Below are 22509 nucleotides of genomic sequence, written 5' to 3' on the forward strand. Positions count from 1 at the left end.
CTCAGTGGAGTCCCCGTGGTCCCCGTGGTCCCCTGGTCTCTCTTGCCTGCCCTCCTCTCTCTGTTCCCCTCCTCTCCCTCATTCAAACAAGTGGCTCTCTGTAAAGGAGTTTCTGGAAGCTGCTGCATGAGTGGGGTAGTGGGATCAGGTGGTGGCCAGGGGCTGGAGTCAGGGAGGCCAGGACGTGGGGGACAGAGTTAACTGACCCTGCCCAGCTCTGAGCTAGGAGAGCAGCAGCATAAGCCAGGCACCCTGGGCAGCATGCCCTGCCATGGGTGCCTTGGGTGGCCATATGGGGCACTCCCCCATCCTCCCCGTGAATGGCTAGGGTGTGACAGGCAGTCCCAATCCCAAGATTGCTGTCCTGAGCTGGGGGCCACCCAGGTCCCTGGCCTGGCTCCTGCTGCCAGTGCCGCCGGTGAAACGCTGTTGACATGTCCTGAATTATTAAGCATGGGGTGGGCTCCCGAGCACATGCTGAGCCGAGCGACTGGGGCTGCGCGGCGTGGCGGAGCAGCGCTCGCTCCCTCGCTCACTCGCTCACTCGCTCGCAGGGACACACGCAGGGGCTGACAGCTGTGCTGGTGCTGATAAGGGAAGCCACAAGGAGACGATCGAGAAGAGAGACAAGCAGAGGCAGCAGAGGCGGCCGCGCACCAGGGCTGCAGAGCCGCTGGGAGTGGGAGTGACTCCCCCACCTCGGGCCCTCACCCCGTCCCAGTCCTCCTCCCGCTTTGCCCTGAGTTTAGAAGAGCAGCCGCTGCCGCCGCCGTCACCAACGCCACCACCACCACCACCACTAGCACCACCACCACCACCGCCGCCGCCACTCCGGAGGGCACGGGCTGCCTGCTAGGGAGGGAGGGCAGGAGAGAGGCAGGTCCCAGCAGCCGGGGACAGATGCCGATTGAGATTGTGTGCAAAATCAAATTCGCTGAGGAAGATGCGAAACCCAAGGAGAAAGAGGCAGGGGATGAGCAAAGCCTCCTGGGGGCTGCCCCAGGGGCAGCAGCCCCCCGCGACCTGGCCACCTTTGCCAGCACTAGCACCCTGCATGGGCTGGGCCGGGCCTGTGGCCCAGGCCCCCACGGACCACGGAGAGCCCTGTGGGCACTTGCCCTACTCACCTCACTGGCAGCCTTTCTGTACCAGGCTGCTGGCCTGGCCTGGGGCTACCTGACCCGGCCTCACCTGGTGGCAATGGACCCGGCTGTCCCAGCCCCGGTGGCAGGCTTTCCGGCCGTCACCCTCTGCAATATCAACCGCTTCCGGCACTCAGCCCTCAGCGATGCCGACATCTTTCACCTGGCCAACCTGACAGGGCTGCCCCCCAAAGACCGGGATGGGCACCGTGCTGCTGGCCTGCGGTACCCGGAACCAGACATGGTCGACATCCTTAACCGTACTGGCCACCAGCTAGCCGACATGCTCAAGAGCTGCAACTTCAGTGGGCACCACTGCTCTGCCAGCAACTTCTCTGTGGTGAGTGCTGCCAGCGTGTGTGTGTGTGTGTGTGTGTGTGTGTGTGTGTGTGTGTGTGTTGGAGAGGGGCGGGCATCCTCCACAGGGCTTCCCTGCCTTCCGCCACCGGAGGCTGGCCTCGTGTCTCCCCCACGCCAGGAGTTTCCCTCCAGCTTCCCAGCCGTGTGGAGCAGCGGCCGCTCCTACGCGCTTACCCTGGAGCTGCCGCCGATGCTCTCTTCTTGGTCCTGTGTCTTCGGCAGGGCTGGGGACCAAGAGGGAGGTGGGACATACCCTGGGGATGGGCCCAACAGTCTTGGAGCTGGTGGTCAGCTTGCAGGGTTGGGGATGTGCCATCTCGGGGTTGGGCCCCCTTTCACACCACTTGGCTCTTGTTCCCTCTTTCTTTGTAGTGGTGGAGGGGTGCTCCTTCCCAGAAGATGTAGGTGATGGGGAGGGGGTGTTGGGGGGGGTCTCTGACTATAGCCAGACTGAGGGGCTGCCTCTTGGGGATCTGGCCCTGCAAGCGTGCTAGAGGGAGTGGGGCTCCGGTTACACTGGGAGCCAGTGTCCCTTCTCTGCCTCTGGGTCTTCGCCCCCCTTTGCAGGCTTCCACACACATCCCTCTTTCATGCTGCCCCCTGCAGCCTCTCCCACTGGCCAGTCCCCCCTCCATCTCCCATTCTTGCTATTCCCCTGCCCAATCTGGCTGTTTTGCCGGGACTCACTCATTCCCTTTGATGGGCTTAAGTCACCCTCTCTGTTGGTGTACACACACACACACATGTGTGCTGCTGCTCACAGATATGGGTTCCTGCACACTGCCACTCCGTGTCCCTGTCACTACAGCCACGTGCACAGCTGCACACCCACACCCTCATACACACCCAGAGAGATGCTTGGCTCTAGATCCCAGCCCTTGCTTAGCTGTGGGGCATAGGTCATGCTGTGGATGCCAGCCCTTCTCCTAACATCCTCCCCCTGACCCCCAGGTAGCCCGAGCATCACTTGCCATGCAAGGGGCTGCTGGTGCCATCTCTCACGTGTGCATGGTCACAGACATATGCATCCTGGCCAGGAGTGGAGTCAGCTTGAGCTAGAGCTAGTCTCATGTATCTCCCCCTGCCACCCACCCTGTCCCCTAGGCATGTGTGTGTGTGTCTTGCAGGTTGTCTGTCAGGGCTCTGTCTTCGGACACCCAGCACTGTGGATTCATGTATTCTCATCCTGGCCACCTCCACTGCCCTGTGCATATGCAAATGTATGGCATCGACATGGTGCCCAGCACTGCCCAGCCTCCAGCAGCAAAGTGGACATTCCCTGATCACAGCCCAGCACCTGACCCCCACCAGGTCCTCACTTGCTCACTGCTCCAACCAGATTCCTGGTCCCCAATACATGTACAGGGTCTGAGGCTTCCTGCCATGGGCTGGGGCAGGGAGGGGGCAGAAGCAAGGGATGGGAAGAGAGGATGGCATTGCAAGAAGAGTCAGGGACACTGCCTGTTGCTTAGCTGCACACCTCCTCATCCAGGGCACATCGCTGCTCCACCATACTGGGGCTGGGAGGGCTGCCAAGGAGGTGGCAGGGTGTGCAGTGCATGTGTGGCCTTTAGGATTCATGGTCTCCTCTGAGCCCAGTCTCAGCAGGTGCTCTTGGGGCAGAAATCAATGGGGTCTTTGTGTCCCTGAGTGAGAGTTGGGGAGGGGGTTGTGCACAGGCATGGAAGGGGAATGAAATGTCAGTGGGAGGGCAGGGGAGGAAGGGAAGCAGAGGACTGAGGAAGTGGGGGGAGGGAGGCAGAGGATTCCTGCCCAGCCTCCTGGAAAGGAGGGGGTGCCAGGAGGACACAGGGACAGGGAATCCCCTGAGGAGGATGGTGAGTGCCTCTGGAATCCTGGCCACAGCCAGGAGAGTGGCTTCTCGTGGAACCTCCTGAAGTCCGAGGCCCGGGGCTGGGGTGGAATTGTAGATGGGATGGGAATGCCTGGTATAGGCTGTGGGGAAGAGAAGGGAGTCCAGGTGTTCCTGGGGCAAGGGTGGAGGAGGAGCCTGTGGCCAACGGCCTCAGGTCCACTGGGGACATAGGGTCCACCACGAACTGCCTGGTGAGGCCAGAGAGCCCATGATGGGCACGTGAGCTGGTCGGCAGGGCAGCTGCCAGGCTGTGGGTGGCGAAATGGTGGGTGACAGCCATGGGCTTCGGAAAGGGGCTGGTGTGTGTTTTCTGTTGCCTTCCTTGTTTCCATGTTCCCACTCCCCATTCTGCTGTGACCTTTCGTCCGGAATCCAAGTTAATAAATGTCACATTTTCCAGCCTATTTTTACTCCCGGTAATGCGCCCTCCCCCAGTCCCCTAAGCTGCCACTCCTGCTTCTGTTACCGCGGTCACAGCTCTCACCCCGCTCTCCCCAACATCCCTTTATCTACACCCATTCAGCCAGCCAGTCCATCCATGTATTCCACACAAACCCCTACCTCTTGCCCTGTTTCTGCCTACCTACTGTGTGCTGGGCTCCCTTCTGGGAACTGTGGTAGTGGGAGCAGGTGATAGCAGGCCTGCTGCCTGGAGCAGGGACAGGGACCCTCAGGGTGTAAGCAAGCATGCAGAAATTAATCTCAGGGGGCCAGGACAGATAGGTGAGGCAGGTGCACACAGTGGAGGGTCTGAGTTCAAGCTATTGGTGGGCCTTTCCAGACTGCACGGGCTGGGGAGGCTGAAGAGATGAGGCAGGAGGGCACGATTTAGAGAGGAGGTGAGGGAAGTGAAAGACAGAGCAGAGGCTGTGCCCCCTCCCTCCCATCTCTGCCCACCCCCAGCTGGGCTCCACAGCTCTTGTCTTTCTCTTGCACATTCATGCCAACACACTCGCAGCCATGTCTGCTGCTTCCACCACTACCTATGTGTGCTCTCGCCCAGACCATCTCTGCTCTCCTCCATCTGAGGGCGCTCCCTCCTTGTAGCTGCATGTTTCCCAGAGGGCACAACCCACTCTTTCTCCCTTGGCTTCCTTTCCTTAGCTGTAAAATACAAGGGTGTCCCTCCACGCCCCTGCCGCCGTGCAGTGTCTCCTCCAAGCTGGGGCAGAACACCGCAGAGGTACGGTGGGTAGGGTCTGGAGCCTTCCTTTTCTCTTCTGGAGCTTTCCTTGTCCAACTTCAGCTCTATCCTTTAAGCAGTGAGTCCTGGAGGAAGCCACAAAGCTTTCCATGAGCACGTTTCTGTATTTGTCAGCTGGGAATTGGAGTCTAAACACCTGGGGTTTGTCCTGAAGATTAGGAAAATGCTGGCCAAGAGCTTCACACCCTGCCTGGAGCACACAGTATGCACCCTGTTAGGGTCAGCTGTGCTGCCACCCTTCTGGCACCTGCCGATGCTTAACCTTGCTACTCTCAACCCTGCCCACCGGTTCCTGACCCAAACAGTGGCATTGTGGCTACCTTCCTTTACCACGTCTCCCCCCTCCACGAGCACCCGCCTCTGCTCTGTGGCAGCACCCCCACTGGCCACCATCCTTCCACACACATATGCAACGTGTGTGTGCACCTTCCCAGTCAGCGCCAGCAACAAAACAGCTCTCGCAGATGCAGATGTCCTGGGTCTGGCCATCCCTGGCAGCACTCGGCTGCTGAACATTGGCAATACCATGAGTGTGATGTGGAAGATGAGTTTTCCATTTCAGAGAAGCCGCGTGTGCCCAGTGGCTGCCATCTCGGATAGCGCGGCTCACAGTGGTGCTGGAAGATGGGGTTCTGAGGGCTGGAGTGCAACTCACAAAGGATGTCTGAGGCTGGATTGGGGCTGTGATTGACTCTCTGGGCTGAGGTCCCAGGCTGAGCTGGAGGTAGGGCACGTGGGGTGCTTGCAGACCCTGTGTGGGCAAAGGCAGGTGTAATACCCAACCTTGCTCTTCTCCATTCCTCTGGAAGATTGAGGCATGGGGTGGGGGCGAGGTGGAGAGTCCGAGGGAGTGCAGCAGAGTAGACTTCAGGGGCCCAGGCTGCCCCCAAGAGGGACAGGAGACCAGGGCCTGTGGGTGCCTCGCTGTCTCGGTCCCCTTTAGAGCCCAGGCTGTCCTCCCCCTCCCAACCCTCCTCCCCCACAGGCTGCTGAGTGCCATGACTATTAATCACTCGCCCTGTTCTCTTCCTCTCTACTAATCAGGCACAATTAGACAAGGCCTCTTCCAGCTGGGCAGTCCCCCTCACCGCCCTCCCCCCTCCTCTCCCAGCCCCACCCAGCCGCTACCCGGTATGGCACTGAGGCAAGGGGAACAGCAGGCAGCCCGGCAGTCACTCTCTGGCTATCCCAGCCCTCAGGCTGGGGAACCTGGCAGTAACCCTCTCCTATCCCAGAGCTTGGCTTAGCCCTGGTGTGGCCAGGCCAGTACTGAAGTCTGCCCCTCAACTCCTTTCCTTGGTCATGGAAGGGGCAACCTTAGATTCCATCACCATCCCAAAGTTTGGCTTTCAGGTGAGGACCATGGTATCTAAGGGCTGACCCTTGCCTTGGCTCTGCAAGAGAGAGGACTCTCGACAGTCCATCCAACCACTCATCTATCAGATGAGCCTCACACTGACCCCCGTGCAGCCCTCTGCCCCCACTAGGCCCGTCTATTCCCAAGGCACAAACCCAGAGGACACTGAGTTTAAAACTGATTCCAGGGTTGGCCTGTCCTGGAAGGTGCACAGCAGGGAAGTGTGGGGTCTTCAGATAAATGAGCTGTCCTGGGCTCTGGCTGTCACCCCCTGTACCAAGAAACAGCTTGGCAGCTCTCACGCACTTTTATCAAAAGCAGCTCCAGAGTTTGATGATCTTAATCAAACTCCTTCGGACTGTAAACTGCTGACGGGAGCTGCCTTAGGTTCCCCCTGCCTGCTGTCACCCCAGCTCCTTCAGCTGCGGCCTCTAGGGCTCTCCTGGAGGGGGCGCTCGCCGGCCCGGCTGCTTAGGCTGTGGAGCCGTGTGGTCCAGCAATGGCAGGACAGAGACCGTGACTGCTCAGGTGACCCACTGGGTGCTGCAAAGGAAGTGCCCCACCCTCCCCCCTCTGCAGCCCCGTGGCCTCTTCATTAATCAGGAATCAACCCGAGCTGGGCTCATTACCAGCTCAGCGGCTCCCTGCCCTGCCGGAAGATGCTGATTAGCATTTGGAGAAATGGCCCCCTCAGCCTGGCCTGGCTGGGGCCCCTCCCATCTTCCTTCTTTCTTAACCCTGCCCCAGCACCTTCCTGGGAGCTCTGCCCCACGCTCCCCAACCGGTGTGGTGGGGGTCTTCCTGGGAGGATTTTGCTCCCCCTTGTGGTGGATGGCAGGTCCTGGCCTTTTGGGGAGTGTGGAAGGGATGGGAACAAGTGCCTGCCGGAAGCAGCCGGCACCCTCGACCCTCTCTGCCACTCGAGCGAGGCCGTGGTTACGGCTGGGCTGCGTGGTGGCAAAGGGGGTGGGGTGGGCAGGAGCGATGACAGTCCCCCGGGAGGAGGGGGTGAAGGTGACTCATCCGCAGCCCCTATCCTCCCGGGTCTTGCCGCCCCCACAGCTGGACAGAGAAGATGGGAGGCCCAGAGGGAAGAAGACATGCAGAGGGATTTTTGCTTTGTTTTGTTTTTGGCAGCTCCAGCTGGAGACTTGGGGTCTTTCAGAGCCATCCTAGAGAGGGGGCTGGAGTGGGAGGGGAAGCGACGTCAGGAGGAAGAGGTCAGAGGTCAGAGGGTGGGGAGTGGAAGGTCCAGAATTTAAGGGGGAGGGGACCTTCCAGCTCCCCACACCCCTCCTCCGCCCTCGGAGCGGGGGAAGGTGGCCAGCAGGCTGGGGACTGGCTCTGGAAATCCTTCCCACCCCCCAAATGCTCCTTCTCTGTGCCCTTGGGGACACCAGTTTGGGGCTGGGGTGTGGAGTGGAGTGGGGGGAGCAGTCGCAGAGTGGGGCAGAGGCTGCCGCAGCCAGGCAGCAGCGACAGAGTTCAGAGAGGAGCCACGGGATGATTAAGGGGAAATGGAGGATTGATTTAGGAGGAAAGATTAAAGGAGCTAAATCCGTGGCGCTTGGCTCAGCGGTGACTAAGCGTGGACAGGATAATAGCTTACAAATGTGTGAAAGGTGTAAATACCAAGGAGGGGGAGGGGACGGGAGGCGGCGCGGCGGGGGGCTGTGCTGGGCCCTCCGTGGAGGAGGAGGGGGACCTGCGGGGTCTCGGGGCACCGAGGAGGAGCGTTTGGAGGAGCAGGGTTCAAAGCAAGCAAAGGGTACCGATTCTGGGCACAGCTTGCAGAAAATCCGGAAGCCGAGCTCTAAAGCTCACTCCCTCAGGCTGGGGACCTGGGGTCGCGAGTTCAAATCCCACTGCGTCCTGCAGCGTCCCTGCTGCATCCGGTTTACAGCTTCTTCCGGGCTTCTACCTGCCAACCACCGTCGTGTGCAGCACTCCCAGACCACCACCACCACCACCACCACCACCACCACCATTCCGTTCAAGACCCCTGCCCGATCCTCGGGGCTGTCGTTCCTCTCGGCCCTCTCCCGGGGGCGGCGGGCGGCGGAGTCTCCCTCGGCAGTGGAAGCCTCTGGCGCTGCTGTGTGCGCGGAGGTCACTTTGCCGAGGAGCCTGGGAGCCGAGGGAATGCAAATGAGGCAAACCCGTGGAGGAGAGCCGAGGAGCCTGGAGGAGACTGGAGAGAGGGCGCCCGGGCGCCTTGATGGATGCCTGCCCCGCAGGAGGGAGCGCGGCGCGGCCCGTGGGGGCCGCACTCTGGGTACGGGCCAGGTCTGTGCTGCGGGAGCAGAGGACGGTGCAGGAGTACGCGCGGACTGTGGCCGCTGGGGTCCCTGGCGGGCGCACATCCATACACCCACTCCGCGCACCGCCACCTTCTCAGCTGTAGGAGGGCGCGTTGCTCCAAGATGGAAGCTGAACTAGTAACCAACAACTTTGCAGCAGGGGCTAGGAATGGCTGGGGAGCCCTCGGTTAGCACTTACACATATTGTAACAACAGCCTGCTAAATTGATTTTGTGGGGTTTAAAACGGCAGCCCTTTGGAGAATGGGGTCTGACTGTTGATAGGTCCTGGAGGCCTGCGGTCTCCTCTTCCATGAAATGTGGTGCTTTGCCTGGCTTTTCCTACCTGGGTCACTGACATCTTGATGGGGTGCCTTGGTGGGGTCCAAGGGCTCCCACATTTACATCTGAGCCAGCACTGAGAACTCAGCCTCCTGGTCTCACCTAGGGGAGGATGCTGCCTTCCAAAACCTGTGATCCTGGAGTTTTGCTGATTTGGGGCTGGAGGCCGCCAGGTGCACCTGCAGAAGCAGCTATGCTGGAGAAGGGGCCAGGTTTCTCCCTGTGGCTTGACTGGGGCATGGTCTATCTGCTGCTCTTCCTGAGAAGGGACCTGTTGACTTGCTCAGAGAGACTTTCCCGGAATCCGAGTTGGATTCCTGTTGCTGTTGCAGGCCTTGGGTGAGCATTGTTTCCCAGCTGGGCCATCTCTGGTAGTGTGTGACCATTCACCTGGCTGTTGGGCTCATCTGTTTTTGCTCTCTGCAGTCGGCTCAGCATTTCGGACCTGCCTGCCAAGAGGCGGAGATGCACAACAAGCACTGTACACATTGTAAAAATATGCTTTTTATTTAAAAAATAGAAAAAGATTGACTTCCCAAATGCTTGCAACAGGTGAGGCTAGGCCAGGAAGAAATCAGAAGCCAGGCACTCCTTCCTGGTCTCCCACGTGGTGGCAAAGGATCCAGCTCCCTGAGTCGTCATTTGCTATCTGCCAGGGTATGCATTAGCAGGTGCTGTGGGAGCTGGGACTTTAACACAAGCATTCTAAAATAAAGGCATACTGAGCAGTATCTTAACCACCACACCGCATACCTGCCCCAACAAACACCTGCTGAATGAATAAACATCTTGGCAGCCAAGCAGCCGACTCCTCAAGCCCAGGCTCTTGTTCTCTGAGGCTTTTTGAGCACCCAGCACAGTGCCTGGCATATGGCACAGGCTCAGTGGCTGGTGTCGCACATGTTAGGGTTGTCTGACATCTACACCATTTCCAGGCACCTGCCATTGCAGGTGTGTGCTGGGTGGGCAGTGGATATGAGTAGGGACTTGAGGCCAAAAACACTGGTGGGCATGATGTGGATGGGTCAGGCTCCTTACCCTCCCTGTGTTTCCATTGTCTTGACTGTCAAATGGGGACTGGAGATGGCAAGTGTCTCTCTAAGGGTTTTTGTGAGGCTCCAGGAGTTCATCTCTATTGTACCCTTGGAACTGATACTGGCACCAATGGCTGGGAATGCCAGCCATTGCGATTACAGATGGACGTTCTTTCCCCAGAGCACCCCGAGGAGTGCCTGTGGTTAGGACCAGAGAGCTTCCGTGACAAAATGTGAATGCTACAGACTAGCCCTCCCATCCCCGTGAACAAGGTCAAGCTTCCCACCTGGCAGGACAGCACATCTTAGAGTGATGGGGGAGCTTCTGCCCTGAGCGGGCTCCATCACCTCAGCAGCTCCAAAAACAGAATGGAGAATCTTGACCCTGGCTGTGATGCACTAAGAGAATGGGTGAGCAAGCATCCAAAGCCAAAGAGGCAGGAAACTCTGCTATCAAGTGGACTCTGAGCTCTAGAGCACCTGCTGTGTGTCCTTCTGACTATCCCTGCCCCCCTCATGCTTCCCCTTCCAAGAGGGAATCACTGGTTCTCTATTGCAGACAAGCAAGCCCAGCAGTGGGGTTGAATCACACACCTGAAGTGGCAGGAAGAGATGGATTTTGGACTTTGTTCTGCTAGGTTTAGAATCCTATGCCCCATGGGACTGGCGCTGTGGTATAGCACATTCATCTGTCTCTCGGAGCTTCCACACCCCCTATCAGAGTACCCACCAACCCAGCTCCCTACTAAGGCCCCTGGGAGGTAAGGATGTGGGTTTAAGCCATCATCCAGCTGAGACATGGGGATGAAACTCCTGGCTCCTGGCTTCAGCCTGGCCCAGCCTTGGATGCTACAGGCATTTAGGGACTGAACCAGGATAGAAGACCTCTCTTTCTAATTCTGCTTTTCAATGGAAACATCAATCTTATGTCTCTGCCCCCACTTGGCAGGTGAGGAAACTGGGGTGCAGCGAGGTTGTTAAGCCTGGCAGGCCATCGGTGGCCCAGGACCCGTGATTCCCTCGGAGGAACATTAGTGACAAGTGCTGCCACTAGCTGGGGAGGGGGACCAGGTTCCGCTTCTGAATTTGTCCCCAGCCCTGAGGGCCCTTGGACATGCATCTGGCTGTGGTTGTCCTTGTTTCCACCCTGTACAGTGTGGGGTGGGGCTGAGTGACCGACTTCTGGGTGGTACAGACACCTAGGTGCTGGGCCTTGGCTTCTAATGCCTCCCCACCCACCCAGCACAGGGGAGGCTGTGTGTCCGAGTGGAGGTCAAGGACTGTGAGCTGTCTGACCCTGGGGAGCTAGTCACAGTACCAGGCTGACGAAGATGTACCGCTTCCACTGCCCCCTTGATGCGCGAACACTGCTGCAGGAAGGCAGTTATTCCAGGGGGTGAAGGGAGGGGCATGCAGGTGGATCTCATCGGGGAGGGCTGAGGACATTTAAAGGAGGGGAGCAGAAGCTACCATGGAAATGTGGGGTGCACAGGAGATGCCAGGGCCTTGGCAGAGGCAGCGTGCCCAGAAGGAGGTGGAGATAAAGGCCAGGCTGCAGATTAGCTCTGGGATTAGAGCAGCCTGGCCTGGGGTTGCTCCTGGCTGCTTCTTATCTCTTGGCGGCCCAGGGCCCTCGGCTCACGGGTGCTGAGCTCTGGCCTTGCTAATTGCCTGTTAACCCTGTGGGCTGGGGTGGGATGGGGGTGGCGGGGGCAGGGGACAGGGGCGGGCCAGGAAGAGGGCCAGTCGGCTGGGGGAGTACTGTCTGGAGAAGAGGGAGCTGTGGGTGGCTGGAGCTCGCCAGGCTGAGGGAGGGGGAACAGACTCTGTACTGTTCTGTCCTGAGCTCTGATCTCAGGCAGACCCCAGGCTGAGAGGAGGGCAGACTGGATGGGGAGGGATTACTGGAGAACCTCAGTCCCAGGGGTCAAGTCTTGGAGGAAACCCAGAGACACAGACTGGGGATGGATGAAGCACAAGGAAGGCCAACATGAGAGCGTCACAGAGGGCCGGGGCAGAGAGCACCCAGATGGACAGTGCATCAGGTGCTAGGAGACATGGGCCAAGGGGATAAAAGAAGCTCTTGAGAAACAGATTGAGGCCCGTAAACAGAAGCTAGGGAAGACAGCTCCAGGCTGAGGTTCAGGCCAGTCCTGGCGGGGAGGTGGTCAGAGCAGGCCAGAGGAGGATGGGGATATAGGAGTACCTGTATCCTGTGTCACGTGGTCCTGCCTCCAGTCTGCTCTGGGGAGCCATGTGCCCTGGCTGGGGCTGGGCAGGTGGGCCCGGGAGTAAAGGCAACAAGTAAGGAAGCAGGAGGTGAGGGGACAGAGCCCCTGGGTGCTAAGAGCCCCGAGGTGGTGGTCTGCACCTGGGTGGACATTCCTAGGTCTAGAACCTTGCCCTTTCTGGGCCTGAGCCCCAGGCTCCCCACTCTCTCATACACCCAGGTCACTCGAGCCAGCGCAGGCAGGCGGCCGCGACCCGCCACTGGGACCTTGTGGCCGAGTGGCCGTGCCGTCTCCATGGCAGAAGCTGGGGGCTGTGCTGCCACCAGAGTTCTGCCACTTAGGAGCTGGCGGCTCCAACGCCACTGCTGCTGCCAGCGCCTGGCCCGGGGACTGTCTCCGCGGCAACGCAGTGCTCTGCCCAGCAGTGGGCTCGACCTGGACTGTGCAGGGGGTCTCCATCCTGCCTGTCAGCCCGGGCCATTCCCTCCAGGGAAGCCCCTGCAGGTCTGGGCTGCTCCCCCTACCTCCTAACCTCATGTGCCAGGAACCCAGCTCGTGCAGCCCCTAACAGGGCTCAGCATCTTGTGGGTACGGCAGGTGTAAGGGCTAGGGAGGCTGCCCCAAGACCCAGCCAAGTTCACCGCGGTCCTCCAGGAAGCCCCTTCCCTGCACACTGCACTTTGCCGCACTCAGGTCAGCTTGTGACTGGGCCATCACCCCATGCTGTGTATGCCCCCCCCCCCCGCCTCCCTCACCCCCCTGCCATCCCTGACAAAGCCACTTTTCTTCTCCTAACCAGGGAGGAACTTACTCCATGTGGCTTCCTTAGCGGCTCAAAGGAGAAAGCGGATCAAAGGAGCCTTTCCCTGGGCCTGGACCACCGTGGAGCTACTGGAGGGAGGAGGCCTCATTCCCACTACTTCTGATGGCATCCCTGGGCTCTCAAGCGGGAGGCCAAGATGTGGCAGAACCATGACATTGCATGGCATCAGGGCTGTGTCGAGGTGGTGCCAGCTGCTGGGGGACACCAGCAAGCAGCTTCTTCTCTTTAGGGTCCCCCACATGACTCATGCTTTGGCCTCTACCCTGCCACATGTGTGCAGAGCTGGCTATGTCAGCACCAGCTGAACCCAGCATTTCCTTAGGCCCAGATATGAAGAAGTGGGATTCTTTGAGATTTGAGTCAGTTCCTTTTTTCCCCCTTGTGTTATTTTTTAAAAGATGTATTTATTTTTATTTGAAAGGTAGATTCACAGAGAGTAGAGAGAGAAAGAGGTGTCCCATCTGGTTCATTCCCCAAATGATCACAGTGGCCAGAGCTGAGCTGATCCGAAGGCAGGAGTCTCCTCCAGGCCTACCATGCAGGTACAGGGTCCCAAGGCTTTGGGACCCTCTACTGTCCCAAAGAGGATCTACTGTCTTCCCAGGTGGATCCTCTACTGTCTTCCCAGGTGCTAAGCAGGGAGCTGGATGGGAAATGGAACAGCCGGGACTTGAATCAGTGTCTATATCGGATTCCAGTGCCGTAGGTAGAGGCTTAACCTGCTTATTAAGCCAATTCTTTTTTTTTTTAAAGATTTATTTATTTTTCATTACAAAGTCAGATATACAGAGAGGAAGAGAGACAGAGGGGAAGATCTTCTGTCCGATGATTCACTCCCCAAGTGAGCCGCAACAGCCGGTGCTTGCCTATCTGAAGCCGGGAACCAGGAAATTCCTCCAGGTCTCCCACGCGGGTGCAGGGTCCCAAAGCTTTGGGCCGTCCTCAACTGCTTTCCCAGGCCACAAGCAGGGAACTGGATGGGAAGTGGAGCTGCTGGGATTAGAACCGGAGTCCATATGGGATCCTGGGGCATTCAAGGCAAGGACTTTAGCCGCTAGGCCACGCCGCTGGGCCGTAAGCCAATTCTTTAAACAATAACAAAAAAGATTTACTTATTTATTTTTTGTTGGAAAGGCATATCTACAGAGAGAACAAAACAGAGAGAAAGATCTTTCATTCTGTGGTTCACTCCCCAAGTGACTACAACAGCTGCTTTGCCAACCCAAAGCCAGGAGTGAGGAGTTCCTTCCAGGTCTCTGACATGGATGCAGGGTCCCAAGGCTTTGGGCCATCTTCTACTGCTTTCCCAGGCCACAAGCAGGGAACTGGAAGGGAAATGGAGCAGCTGGGATACCAACTGATGTCCATATGAGATCCAGGCACATGCAAAGCAAGGACTTTAGCCCTTAGGCTATCGTGTTGAGTCTCCATTAAGCCAATTTTTAACATAGTCACTACATCTGCCCATGCTGACACAGCCCCGGGGACCTGGCACCCAGCCCCATGTCCAGCAGCAGGCTGTCCTGCTGGATCCTTGCCCCATTAAGATAACACCTTTCTGTTTAGGGCTGTGGGCCAGCAGGTTGTGACAACACAGAATCAAGGCAGAGTCTCAGCTCTGTCCCATCTGCCTGCTCCTAGTCCGTGACATCATAATCTGTACTTTAAAGATGCCCTAGTCTTGGGAAACTGGCAGATCAGCCTAATTCTCCAAGTCTCAGTTTCCTCACCCGTAGAATGGGGAGATAATAACATCAAAGTCAGAAGGTAGTTGTGAGGATTTGATCAGAGGATTGAGAGCAGGGCCTGGAGTACTTGGCTACTCCCACTGTCCCTGCCACTCCCCAGCCCCACTCTCCCTGGACATGACGGAGTAGGGGCAGTGTGGAAGCAGCTGGAAAATGGGCAGCAGAAGATATGGAGGCAGCAGATATGGAGAGGGAATGAGCAAGTAGGTGCACTGAGGAGGTGCAGAAGGAAGGAGTAGGAGAGAGGATGAAAACGCAGGTGTCAGGTGGAGCCATCCTTCCCCATCTCACCTGGATGGGCTGGGATGGATACCAGCCCTAGGGTGTGAGAGGAAGCCTTCAGGTAGGCCAAGTTCTTGGTGTCTGTTCCCTAGCTGGTGCTCTTGGACCGCCGTTTGCACCCCAGAAATGATCAGACCCACCCATAGCTGTGTGCAGAGTGGAGGAAGCAGTCAGTGTTGACTGCACCCAGTCTCAGTTATCCAAGCTGGGGTAGCAGAGGGACAGAAGGCCTGCAGGGAATGGGGATCTCAGGTGCTTTAGTAGGACCGGGGACGGGCAGGGCGGGATCCTGATGCTGCCCTGCAAGTGCCTAGACCACCCCCACGACGTCTCCCTGCCCCCTTGGAAGCGCACCTTCCTCTCCTAGCCAGCTGGTGCCACTGCTCCAACTTCTTGGAGTGTGTGAAGCCGTTCCCAAGGAGAGGGGAGGGGGAGCGCGCGAGTGATTGAGGGCGCCGACCCCTGGCCCCAGGGAAGGTGCTGCCTGTGATGGGTTTGACCCAGGGGCTCGTCTCTGTGGGGTGAACCTGGCAGGCGGAAACTACAATCGGCTTTTCTCCCGCAACCTCTTTCCCATTCCTGCGGCTCCAGCCTCATCAAACATCTCCTGGGTGCCGGCGCCACCTGGCGTCCACACGGGAGAACAACCGGCGGAGGACAAGGGAGCTGAGTCCTCACGCCCCGTGAATGCGTTCTGTGGGCCCCGTCCTGGAGGGGGCAATGCCGGGCAGAATCAGGGTTGCGGTGCAGCACGATTCTGATGGGGAGAGAGGCATACACCGTGCGCAAGGAGACAAGTAGATGAGCCAGCCCATCTCAGGTCAGGCAACGAACAATGAGCCACAAACTTGGGGGTATGGCAGGTGCTGCTACATATAATCGCAGGTGGATATGAGCGTGACATCAAGCTTGGCTAGGGAACAACACGGGGGCCAAATGAGGCAAGGGCACCATGTGTAGACTTTTGTCACAGGGGTGGAGTGGCAGGGGAGACAGGCAGGAGACTGTAGATGGGAGAGGGGGAATTTGATTTCATTCTCCACGAAGAGAGAAGCCATTCTGGTTGGTTTTCTTCCTTCCTTTTTAAAGATTTATTTATTTTGTATTTGAAAGGCAGCGTTACGGAGAGAAAGAGAGAGAGAGGAGAGAGAAAGAGATCTTCCATCCACTGGTTCACTCCCCCAATGACTGCACTGGCTAGAGCTGGACCATTCTTTTTTTTTTTTTTTTTTTAAGATTTATTTATTTTTATTACAAAGTCAGCTATACAGAGAGGAAGAGAGACAGAGAGGAAGATCTTCCGTCCAATGATTCACTCCCCAAGTGAGCGCAACGGCCAGTGCTACGCCGATCCGAAGCTGGGAACCAGGAACCTCTTTCAGGTCTCCCACGCGGGTGCAGGGTCCCAAACCCTTGCGCCGTCCTCCACTGCCTTCCCAGGCCACAAGCAGGGAGCTGGGTGGGAAGAGGAGCAGCCAGAACTCAAACCAGCACCTATATGGAATGCCAGCAGAGGCTGGTATTGGCTGTCTTTCTTTATATAAGTTGTGTTGTGTTATTTCAGCAGCTTCAGGCGCTGGCGGGTGATGTGATTGGCTGTGAGAACTTTGGAAAGAGCATTCCAAAGTGGAGGAGGGGGAGGGGCGGGTGTGGATAAATGGAGGCTGTTAGGGGGAGATTTGATTGTGAAAATGGGTGGGCTTCAGATTAGAATTTTCCAGGACCCGCTGCAGAACTGAATTGAGGCCAGAGGGGTGGTTTGGAGGATTCTGACTTGGGAATTGGAGTAAAGGTGGTGGCTGGTGGAAGTTGGGGAGCCAGTGACAGTTCTTACTGCCTTCTCATCTTGCATGGAGAAGGTGGAGCTCAGGGGAGAGGCTGGGCTGTAATGCCATGCTGGGAGACAGCCATATCTTGTGGTCCACAGCAGAGGCTGGCAACCTTGGCGTGTGGTGTCAGCTCTATCTCCACTCTCCTTCCCCGACCCCCAGGTCTATACCCGCTATGGAAAATGTTATACCTTCAACGCAGATCCGCAGAGCTCGCTGCCCAGCCGGGCAGGAGGCATGGGCAGTGGCCTGGAGATCATGCTGGACATCCAGCAGGAGGAGTACCTGCCCATCTGGCGGGAGACAAGTACGCAGGGCAGGGGCAGGGGGCGCAGACCTGGGCATGCGAGCTGGGTAGGGGGTGGGGCCCTGCTCATGGCGCTGAAATGCAGAAGTGTCCATCTCTGCCGGCAGACGAGACATCGTTTGAGGCCGGCATCCGGGTGCAGATCCATAGCCAGGAGGAGCCGCCCTACATCCACGAGCTGGGATTCGGCGTGTCTCCCGGCTTCCAGACTTTTGTGTCCTGCCAGGAACAGCGGGTGAGTGCTGCTAGCTGGGCCAGGGGTGGGACAGGAGACCTATAGGCCTTCGAGCCTAGATCTGCCCTCCAGAAGTTCCCGGTTCACCCGTTGGGACGCCCCCAACTCCAGGGCACCTCACTGTCCTCCACCTCTTGCAGCTGACCTACCTGCCACAGCCCTGGGGCAACTGCCGGGCTGAGAGTGACCTCAGGGACCCGGAGCTTCAGGGCTACTCTGCCTACAGCGTGTCTGCCTGCCGCCTGCGCTGTGAGAAGGAAGCTGTGCTCCAGCGCTGCCACTGCCGGATGGTGCACATGCCAGGTGTGTGCCACCCTGCAGGGCTCCGGAGTCTCAGGGCAGAACACCCTCATGTGCACAGACAAGGGCATGTGTACAACATATGTGCACATCCACACCTGTGGGAGGGAGCGTGGGCTTTTTCCAGTGTTGGCATGTCTCCATGCATGCTTGTGAGCATGATCATGTGTGCACATGTGTGTCAGTGGGAGTTGTGTGCGCAGATCCATGTATGCAAGTGTTAGTATGTGTGTGTGTGCCAGTGTGCGCCTGCTTGTGTTTACACATGCATTCATGCTTACAACTTGAGCAGGTGTTCTGTGTGCCTCTCTGGGTGTACTTGCATCCACGAACATTTGTGTACACACACGTGTGTGTGTGTGTTCCCATCTAGACGTGTGCTTGGTGTGGAGAAGGGACCACAGGCTCCAGCACTGATTGTCTTTCTTCTTTTAGGCAACGAGACCATCTGTCCGCCAAATATCTACATCGAGTGTGCCGACCACACCCTGGGTCCGTGCTGCCCGCCCCTGCCCCCCACCCCGTGTCTATCTTCCTCCCAATGTCTTGCTTCTCTCCTCCTGATCCCTTCCTGGGGGGAGGGTTCTTTCTGGAGGGTTGGGCCTTATCCCAGACTCCAGACACTTGGGTAAGTGGAGTCAGGAGAGTAGGGGGTAGCAGAATCCAGGACTGCATCCAAAAACCTGGGCTTCTTGCCCCAGTTCAACCAAGTGAAACGCCCAACTCCTTGGTCTCAGGGAGAACGCCCAAGTGGCTGGCAGTGTGGGTGAGGCAGCCCCTCTGTCCACAGGTCCTCCTCATCTACAGCTCATCCACCCTCCATCTATCCACCCACCCATCCCTTCATTTATAGATGCATTCATTCTCCAAACCGCTACAGCCTGTGCCAGCTGCTGGAGGTGAGAGTGAGGGCGAGAGCCCTGCCTTGTGGAGCTTACTGCACGGCCAGGTTGCAGTCAGGGCTTGCCACACCATGTGGCCGTAACAGGGTGGCCTCAGGGGTGCTACAAGGCGCATCCCAAGGAAGGATGTGCAAGGGAGACAGGGAGAACTTCTGGAGGAAGTCTTCTAGGACTGAGGCTCCTGGGGCAACTTGGAGCCAGCCAGGCACAGTGGAGGACACGTTCTAGGTGGTGCAGACAGCGTGTGTGGCAGATTTTGTAGCCAAAGCTTGTGCCTGTGTCTGCGGTGCTGGACAGACAGTGTAGCTGAGCATCAAGGCAGAGAACAGGGAGGGGTGAGAGCCATGGAGCAGGCTCTGAGTCACCCACAGGGGCGTCAGGCAGTGCGAGAAGGCCAAGGGATATTCTGGTGAGCCATAGGGGACTAGCACTTGAAGTGGGGTGCATGCCAGGTCTCAGGGTAGTTCTCCAGATGTGACAGGGCCTTAGGGACGATCTGTGATTCTGGGGCAGCAGCATGGCACCTTGGAGAAGCCATACCCCCAGGTCACCTACCAAGGGACAGGTGAAGAGTGCTGGGTGAAGGAACAACTGGGTGAACAGGAGGAGTGGGGACAGCCCAAGGCAGCAACCACACAGGGAGCCTTCCTGCTCCAGGCCTGAGGTGGTGGGCAGGCAGGGAACACTGGGGGGCCCACCCAGAGGCCTGTGGTGTGCCCTGAGGGCTGGCAGGGAGGGTGCTGGGGAAAGAAGTACGCTGACACTTGCTAGGCATTCCTGCCCTCTGATGCTGTTGGGGCCTCCCATTGACCCAATCTAGCCCAAGGCCAGAGGTCAGCCCTGGGACACACAGGAGGATGAGGAGGAGCGAGCAGAGGCAACGCAGTGTACTAGGCATGCGCGTCCTATCTGCCCTTCTGTCTGTCAGCATATCCATCTGTCCACCCCTCCTAGTGTCTTCACGTGTCTGAGGTTCTGTGGAGTTGATGTGCTTTAGCAACTCCCTCCGGGCTGCAAGACCCTCTCTTTCTTCTGGAGGGGGCAAAGAGCTACTCCTGTGGAAGAGGGCCTGCCAATCCCCTACTTTCCTGGGGAGTCTGATGCGGGGGAGCGGTTCTCCACCTGCTGTCCTCCAGGAATGTCTGGTTGGGGGAGAGCTGGTTTGGACCTGCCTTGCGGACCTGCCTGCCTCGGAGCAGGCTCCTCCCCCCACTGCAGTGGGTGCGTCTGTGTTGCAGACTCGCTGGGTGGGGGATCCGGGGGCCCGTGTTTCTGCCCTACTCCCTGCAACCTGACCCGCTACGGGAAGGAGATCTCCATGGTGAGGATCCCTAACAGGGGCTCAGCCCGCTACCTGGCAAGGAAATACAACCGCAACGAGACCTACATACGGTAGGTGCTTGTGCCTGTATGTGTGCATGCATGTAGCTGCATGGAGCATGTGTGTGTGTGTGTGTGTGTGACTGGGCTGCATGCTTGTGCATGGTGAGTCTCCTGCCAGGTGTACAACTCCCAATCCTTTTATTTCTTTATTAATTTTATTTATTTGAGAGCAGAAACAAAAACAGAGAGAGGGAGTTCTTCCATTTGCTGGTTCACTCCCTAAATGCCCATAACAGCCAGAGTTGGGCCAGGCTGAAGCCAAGAGCCAGGAACTCCATCTGGGTTTCCCACATGGGTGGCACTTGGGCCACCTGCTGCTGTCTTCTCAAGGTTGCATTAGCAGGAAGCTGACAGAAGCAGAAGGAAAACTTGAACCCACACCCTCTGATAAGAGATGCAGGCTTACCAAGCAGCGTCTTCACTGTAGGGCCAAATGCCCACCCCACAGCTGCCAACCAGCTGCCCATTCTTCAGGTGCTGTGTATGTCCCTGCCTCCAGGATGGGCCTCCGACACCTCATGTCTGAGTTCCATGGCCCTGTCATCACGGACACCCTTGGTTTCAGAGTTTCTCATCTCTCAGCAACCTGCGGACTATGAAATGCATGTCACATGAATACAGTGCTGAGGGAACAAGGCCAGGCAGGAAGGGACAGGGACGAAAGGGCCTGCAGGAGGGGCTACCCTGAACTTTGGGCCAGGCAACAGCAGCTGAGGAAGTGCAGGGCCTGATCCAGGTGCCAGGCTCAAGGCTGGGTCCCACAGGGACAGATTATGATGACACAAATCCCTGGGGCAGTTTGTGAGTGAGCCTGGGTCTGCTGGCATAGTGCTGAGTCCCAGGCCCTGGGACGGACAACAGCCAGGCCTCTTAGGACCTGGGCTTGGGGCTGGAGGAGAAGGAGGGGTGTGAGAAGCAGCTGGGTAGAGAGCTGTGAGATGTGATGTCGAGGTGAGCCTGCATGGAGAAGAGCAGAGCAGACAGTGGTGTGGATCGGAAGGCACGGCGGTGGAGACGTGGACCACTTCTCTACGCTGAGTGTGGACAGATGTGTAGCAGGGAGCCACTGAAGGTTCTAGAGTGGCCCAAGGCTGATGCAGAGTGAACACTATTTCCAGGAGGCAGGAGGGCTGCCTTCAGGCCCAGAGGCTGCTCCCCAGCTCCTCAGTTCAGGGGGTCTGCATCAGGATCTGCTGGGCTGTTAAGACCCTCCTGGTACCCCCTTGAGGAGGGGGTCCCCAAGGGTGCCTTGCTTCCTCTCCCCACAGGGAGAACTTCCTGGTGCTGGATGTCTTTTTTGAGGCTCTCACCTCTGAAGCTGTGGAGCAGCGAGCAGCCTACGGGCTGTCAGCCCTGCTGGGTGAGGCTGGCCCCTGCCCCTGCCCCAGTGGTGGGGGAGGCTGGGTCCAGCCCAGCCCTTTCTGATCCTGCCACTATGATCCCCAGGAGATCTTGGGGGCCAGATGAGCCTGTTCATTGGTGCCAGCATCCTCACCCTGCTGGAGATTCTCGACTACATCTATGAAGTAAGGGCCCTGAGAGTTGGGGTGGGGTCGGGAAAGGCCCTGACGGAGCTAGACTTGGACTGGCTGGAGCCCTCCCTGGCCAGGCTGCCGGAGGGCACTGAAGAGTCAGGAGGGCTAGGGGCTTAGAGCCCTCTGCTGCATCCTGCCTCAAGGTGTCCTGGGACCGACTGAAACGGGCATGGCGGCGGCCCAAGACCCCGCTGCGAACCTCTGCTGGGGGCATCTCCACCTTGGGGCTGCAGGAGCTGAAGGAGCAGGTAAGACCACAGAGCCTTGTGCTGGGGGAGGGGGTCCCTGGGCTGGCCGTGCAAGGCCACACAGACATACACACACACTTACTTTCCTCTTGCAGAGCCCCTGCCAGAGCCGAGGCTGTACTGAGGGCGGGGGTGCCAGCAGCCTGCTTCCCAACCACCACCACCCCCACAGCACTCCAGGCAGCCTCTTTGAAGACTTTGCCTGCTAGGCTGGTGCTGTGCAAAGAACCTGGGCATCTGGGACCTCCCCCTCCTCTGATCCCAGCCTGGTCTCCTCCTCCAGCTCCTAGCAGGGAAAGGGGAGGTGCGGAGCTTGTCCAGGGGACCAGGACTCTGAGCCTGCTCTCACCCAGCCCCCAGGCTTGCGTCAACAGCTCTGTCCCTCTGGTGCACAGCCCCCACCCTCAGGCTGGTGCCCAGGGAGGGCTGGAAGAAGACCGGGGCCCCTGTGGGGGGGAAGGAGAAATGAAGAGGTAGAGGACTCAGCCTGCCCTACCAGGCGTTAAGCCCTCTGTACATTTGTATATACTTAGGGGAGCCCGGGGCTGGGGTGGGGCTACCCATTAGAAGGTGGTGGGTGGGGCTATGGGGTGGGCCATTCCCAGAAAGTCAGGGTCCCCAGCCGAGGCATTAACAGAAGATGGTGAGCCCCCAGGACCCAGGAGTGCTGGGCTGCTCTTCCCCTGGGGTTGGGCGGGGGCGGCTTCTCCAAGACCAGCTCCTCTCTGGGCAGGGAGACTGGGGGACCCAGCAGGCCTGGCTCAGCTCCCAACTGCCCCTGCACTGGGAGGGGGCAGGAGCTCCTGCCTGCCTTGGCTGAGCTTGTTGGGGGTGGGGGGAGCCTTCTCAGCCCTTCCCCCTTCTGGGCTGTTTTTATAAAGTGTTGACGAAAGTGGGAATAAAGAAGCATACAGTAGGCTCTGTGTGTGTGTAACCAAGCGCCGGCTGGGATGGGGAGGGCTGCTGGGCATATGCATGACTTATTCTGGGGTTAGAAAGAAAAGCAGGGCACCAGCAAGGGGGGCAAGCTGTGGGGGAGGGGGACTTCATCCTCACACCCTCCCCTCCCCCA

General features: G+C 58.3%; 1 protein-coding gene across 1 annotated transcript; it reads left to right on the forward strand.

Moving 5' to 3' along the window:
• The first annotated feature begins 597 nt into the window (after nucleotides 1-597).
• On the forward strand, nucleotides 598-21823 carry ASIC4 (acid sensing ion channel subunit family member 4). The gene is made up of 10 exons (XM_004576796.2): nucleotides 598-1482; nucleotides 16690-16834; nucleotides 16942-17069; nucleotides 17210-17372; nucleotides 17805-17861; nucleotides 19510-19663; nucleotides 20923-21014; nucleotides 21101-21180; nucleotides 21333-21437; nucleotides 21533-21823. Exons 1-10 carry the CDS (start codon nucleotides 901-903, stop codon nucleotides 21644-21646), a joined length of 1620 nt encoding a protein of 539 aa, XP_004576853.2. The 5' UTR covers nucleotides 598-900; the 3' UTR covers nucleotides 21647-21823.
• Nucleotides 21824-22509: the final 686 nt, after the last annotated feature.

This window comes from Ochotona princeps, chromosome 5 (genome assembly GCF_030435755.1).
Source record: "Ochotona princeps isolate mOchPri1 chromosome 5, mOchPri1.hap1, whole genome shotgun sequence".
Lineage (NCBI taxonomy): Eukaryota > Metazoa > Chordata > Mammalia > Lagomorpha > Ochotonidae > Ochotona > Ochotona princeps.

Coding starts and splice junctions, on each gene's coding strand:
- ASIC4 (XM_004576796.2), top strand. CDS start 901: ATGCCGATTGAGATTGTGTGCAAAATCAAATTCGCTGAGGAAGATGCG. Junction 17,862..19,509: donor GTGTGCCGACCACACCCTGG/GTCCGTGCTGCC, acceptor TCTGTGTTGCAG/ACTCGCTGGGTGGGGGATCC. Junction 19,664..20,922: donor CGCAACGAGACCTACATACG/GTAGGTGCTTGT, acceptor CTCTCCCCACAG/GGAGAACTTCCTGGTGCTGG.